Source organism: Bactrocera latifrons, unplaced genomic scaffold, assembly GCF_001853355.1.
Source record: "Bactrocera latifrons isolate USDA-ARS-PBARC rearing strain unplaced genomic scaffold, ASM185335v1 scaffold_164, whole genome shotgun sequence".
NCBI classification, from domain to species: domain Eukaryota; kingdom Metazoa; phylum Arthropoda; class Insecta; order Diptera; family Tephritidae; genus Bactrocera; species Bactrocera latifrons.
In genome coordinates, this window is record NW_017535119.1 from 420,474 (window position 1) to 426,090 (window position 5,617).

Consider the following 5,617-nt stretch of genomic DNA (forward strand, 5'->3'; position numbering starts at 1 on the left):
TTGTTGTTTTTTCTCTGCATTGTCAGTTGAGAAGGAATRCTGCAGGTTACTCATACGCCTCGTAGTGCGTGTCAGAGCACTGGGTTGATATCTTGCAATGCACACACTTTTATTTATAAACAAACGTATTTATTTGCTGACATTGCATTTATAATTAAGGCATATATGTTTTGTCCTACAATTTTGTTGTTGCTTTTGTGTTCTTCATCACACTCACACACACTTAATTTATATAATAGCATGACATACTCGTTGTGCCGCATCATTTCATTAAGCGTTTGCAGAGCGATGATTGCACGTATTYACATATATATTAGTATATACATATWAGGGTAGTAATATATATCTAATCTATATATATATATATATCTAATATAAATTCGTGTATACCTGCTAAGATTTGCTGCTGAGATTAAAAATACAATTAAGATATTTCCAGCAAATGAATATAAATGCAGGCGTGTAAAATATTATGCTGCCACCTTTAGTTATTTTCTTCTACAACAACAATTCATTCATAGWTCAAAGCAAGTTTTGTTTATTTGTGTATGATATATGTGGATAAATACGTATGTATATGGATAGTGTAATCGGAATTTGGAGTGTAATTAAAGTTTCGGCTTGAGTATTCGTAATTGATATTGTTGTTCAAACAGCTGTTTACATATTATATAAATATATGTRAACAAGTATGTGTGTTTACTGAAATATTAGTATTTATAATAGGTATTTATCAAACTGACATGCAATTTTATTGGAAAAGGTAAAAGGAAGAAATAAATAAATCAATTCAAGTTTAAAATTTCGTTACTCTGAATTGAGTTGAATGACTACTTCTTCTTTTTTAATGTCGTAGACACTGTTTACGTTGCTTTAGTCAAATTAACAATAGCGCGCCAACCAAATTGAAGATTCTAACCGAAGCCAGGTCCTTCGTAGTCGCTGTCTCTTAATTCGCTGAGTTATGTAAATGTTGTCGTATAGCTCATAACGCTAATCGTTCCATCGAATATTCGCCGTTACCAAAGAGCAATGGACCATAAATGAATCACGAAATCTTYCTCTCAAAAACTCGTAACGTCAACTCATTCAGTCTGCGTTGAACATTGTAGCTGTTGTTAATGCTGATTTCAAGATAGACGAAATTATACACGAATTCGAAGGTATGACGGTCAAAAGTGAACTGGGAACTTAGTAGCGAGTGCGACGAGTGTTGTTTTTTGTTTTTTTTTTTTTTGATGACAGAAGATATTTCGTCTTGCTCTCGTTCACTGCCAAACCCACCCATTGCGGCCTTCCTTGGTATCTAGCCAATCCCGCACAAGCTGTGGTCGATTATAAGGCTCCGCTGYGACYTGGCACTCCTCATCGTCCCAGCTGTTCTTTTGCCTTCTCCGAAAACCAATAGCTTCGTTTGCAACTTGATGTAAGGCGCATGTAATGTGGCTCTCCTATACCGAGTTGAAAATCGTACGACTGCCTGTTGTGATTACAGCTTTTCGACGTCGAACCTTCCTTGTGTTTGTTGACGACTAGCAACGAATTCGATTAACCTCAACCCATTTGAGGCTGAATGAAACAACTGTTGCGCCGAAGATACCTTCTTTGCCCTCCCTGKCATTGAAGTCGTCAAGCACGATTTTGACTTCGTSACGCTCGGGCAGCTCGTATAAGTGCGCTCCAAGCACTCATAAAAGGCATCTGTGGTCACATCGTTCTTCTCTTCCGTCGGGGCGTGGASGGAAATCAGCGGTATGTTTAAGAACTTCGCTTTGAAGTGGATTATGGCTAGACGTTTATGTACCGGGGTGAATGCCAGTACTCGACGACGGAGTCTCTCTTCCACCACGAATCTGACACCAAATTTGCGCACCTTCTCAGCTGGGCAGCGGAACTTTCTCAATTAAGGGGCCGGTCATTCCAGGTGCATGCTCTTAAATCATAATCCCTTAACACATTATCAGGGTCCCTCATCTAAAGGGAGGCCTCTCCGAGGCTGTTGTTTTATCTTTTCGTTGGTATGTTGGTATGTTGTAATACCCCCTGTATTACGTGGCGGAACCCTTCAGCTCGCCTTTAAAAGGTTGTTCTTTGGCTACCCCAAAAATAATTGGTTTAAGACCGGAGGCCATGAGCCAGATGTAAAATAACCATTTCTAACTACTCCTGCTCAACATGGCTCCATCTTCCGAACTTAATTACTTGTCAGAGCTTAAACAATGCTTTGCAAATTTCAATTTTCTTCTGTAGATCTGTAGAGAACTTTTTCAATTTTTATCTCGTAACTTCTAACTAAGACAGATAATCGTCTTCTTTTATTTTTGTCTTTCATTGTGCTTTCGTTTCAGGTGTGGTCTTTGACGACACATGGGATTTTTGTGTGGACTTTGACTGCTGTTTCATGGAATATATCTGGTAACCTATGAGTTCCAATTTTCAAACTTCTGGCCAATATTTCCCTTAGCCTTCATAACCCAATATTTCGAAAACATTTGATTTTCCCATAAACTCTATACCGCATCTATCGGTCATGATGTAAGAAACCTGTTTTGTTTTAATTTTCGAATTATGGGTGTTCCRACTACCTTCGGTCTGAGAGATTATTCGCTTGACTGCGGCAGCTGCGGTTTTATATTAACCGTTGTAAAATTACAACTCAAAGTAAAACCAGTTTAATGGGTTACGAATTATGTAAGATTGTAAGGTCATGTTCTTGAAGATATTAAGTAAGATTGCAGAAAGATTAGCGAATTGTCATGCAAATCCAAAAACCATAAACCTAAAGGTTACACGCACCACTTGAACTCCCAGTATGAATTCACGGTCGATGTGCTTAAGCAACGCGCAACGGGCAAAGCAATAAATAATAAATTTTTATAGCAAAATTAAATACGTTTAAGACCTTTATCGTCACAGAATACCTACTTTTTAGGAGAGTGCAAAAATCGCTTGCCAAATATTTGCTTTGTGTTAAAAAYGTGCAAAAATGACTAGTAAGCTAGTAAACACAACTAAAGGTGGCCGCTTGGTAAATAGTGAATGGTGAAAAAAACATGCGCAAAAAATAACGGTAAACAAAAGAAAGTCATAAAAAGATATGAGAACAGCCTTCACACAAGTTTTTTGACACGCAGCGCCAACGCTTTAGTTTTCGGCAACTTTTAGCTATAATTTTTTTATTTTTGTTAGTCAGACAACGGCGYGTGAGCGGCGCACCGCGATAAGCAGCTTGGCGGAGATAAGCGCCGATACGATATGAAGGCGTGTCAACTATTAAAGAGAGAGTATAAAAAGTGAAGATCTCGAGCAGAGTATTAACATTTACTTCGTATAATACAACAAACAAACTACTTATTTGTAAACAATGCGCATCACTTGGACGCTTCTGTTATTCAGCTTGTGGCTTAGCCACTATACCAGCCATGCGACTCCAGTCAGCGGCACGGATATTGAGCAACCCACAGACGTGCCTACAGTTGGCGACACCAACGCAACCAAAACTGAGGAGGCTGACGACGACGATGATGATTGGTTCAACTATGATGGACGCATTATTGGCGGCCTGCCCACATCCATACGGAATTTCCCTTACCAGGTGTCACTGCAGTATCGTGGCCAGCATATCTGTGGCGGCGCCATAGTACGACCTAACGTTGTCATCACCGCGGCACATTGCGTTGATCCATCCATGAAGGTGAGTGCATTTAAGGTGCGCGCCGGCTCTTCGCAACACGCTTATGGCGGTCAATTGCGTGCGGTGCAGCGTATACTACGCCATGAGGGTTACTCCTCGACCACGTATAATCTGGATGTGGCGCTGTTGCAGCTCCAACGCGAACTCGTCTATACAGAAACGGTGCAACCCGTTGAATTGGCGACGCAAAATGCTGTGTTGTCTGCGCAAGCGAAACTCTTCGTTAGCGGTTGGGGTCTCACCAGCGAGACGGGCTAYGTGTCRGCGATRTTGAATTACGTGGATGTACAATTGATCGGGCAGGAGATTTGTGCACAGAATTACAAATATGTGGTGCCGATAACAACGGAAATGTTTTGTGCCGGCTATAGTAATGGTGGTAAGGACTCGTGTCAGGGTGATTCSGGTGGTCCGTTAGTCACTTACACTCGCAAGTTGCCCACACTCTACGGTATTGTTTCGTGGGGTGTCGGCTGCGCACAAAAGGGATATCCGGGCGTCTATGCGAAGGTGTCCGCATTRAGACCGTGGATTGATGAGCAGCTGGCGGACATTGATAAACGTAGCGGAAAAGTGCATTGAAGGAGCTCAACTTGAATTATACATTGTAAATAGCGGTAATGAAAAGTTAATTTAAGGAAATAAAATGAGGTTGTTAAGTTTAAAAAGAGTGCAGTATTGCCGTTAAAAATATTCGTAGTCAACAAGCTTTGCCTCTTCGAATAGAGTCTTCATTCTTGATATTATAGCGAACTCCGTAACATCTGCACTGAGTGCGTTCTTACTATTTGTTTATTTATTCCTCAATAGAATATATAATATAATAATATGCGGTCAATTAGCAGGTGTTCTGGAGTTTTAAGCTCCTTGTCGCAGAACCGTAGTAGAACTTAGAGTAGAATGCGACAAGTACCCTGAGTTTGTCCCTAAAGAGGTTGAGGTTGTTGCTGAGGTTGTAACCACCTTTTAGCAACTTCGAGAGAAATATGGCGATGGGATRAAAATCCGGGTCCGTTCCAGTTACGTAGACCCGACTGTCGTGGGAACCGTTCAAGTCCTACCATGTTAGTGCATGCTTCGGAGCTTGCGACCGGGCACTAAGAAAGGTGTACTTAGTTCTGCGCTGATAGACTGTTCAGTTGTTCTCTACACTCCTGAACCGGTAGCGATTTGATCTCGTTGGCAGAGGGTGCTTTAAGTACCGCTCGAATGTCATTAATTATAGATATGCGTTCGGTGCGATAGTTGCGCTGGAGGTTTATCTCTACTCACCTACTTATGGTAAATACCTCTGCTTGAAATATGCTCGGGAAACTTCCCATAGTTATAGAGAGTTTGGTGCGTGGTCCTGCTCCAATTCTCTCTGAAGCCGTCGTTGTACCACTTGATTGAACTTTCCCTAGGCAGTAGCTCGAGAGTGGAATCATTCCATTGAACTTCTTTCGTTGAACTTCTTGGTGAAGTTTACTCTTTTGGTAATGCTATCTTTTGGGAGGAGAGCCAATGGAATTTTACCACTTAAGTTCTTCATAAACTGGGATGAGATTACTTTACCCCTACCAAACCGTTCTGCTGTCAATTGTTTGGCTACGTGACTGATGATTACTAGGTGAAATGATGTGAGTTCAAGCATGACTTCAAGTGCTGTCGTCGTGCATTTGCGCATGGCACCCGACACGGAGACGTATCCGAGTCATTGCAACTTCGATAGTTGGAACCCTACCAAAGTCTGACTTTGGTTAGCTCAACGGCTTACAAATTGCCAATAAACCAGCTGTGAACAGAATCCCAAACGAGTTTGAAGTTGAAGTAACTTTAYTCCGTTTCAAGTGAAGTCAGACACCAGGTCTCCGCTAGTAACTCACAAGACAAAAGAAGAACCTCAGATTTGCCAGACTACTATGGACTACTGACTTATCTGAT

The 5,617-nt window shown here is 41.3% G+C and overlaps 1 protein-coding gene across 1 annotated transcript; it reads left to right on the forward strand.

The window, feature by feature from the left end:
* The first annotated feature begins 3,364 nt into the window (after positions 1-3,364).
* On the forward strand, positions 3,365-4,276 carry LOC108966558 (trypsin alpha-3). The gene has a single exon (XM_018929543.1). It carries the CDS (start codon positions 3,365-3,367, stop codon positions 4,274-4,276), a length of 912 nt encoding a protein of 303 aa, XP_018785088.1.
* The last annotated feature ends 1,341 nt before the right edge of the window (positions 4,277-5,617 follow it).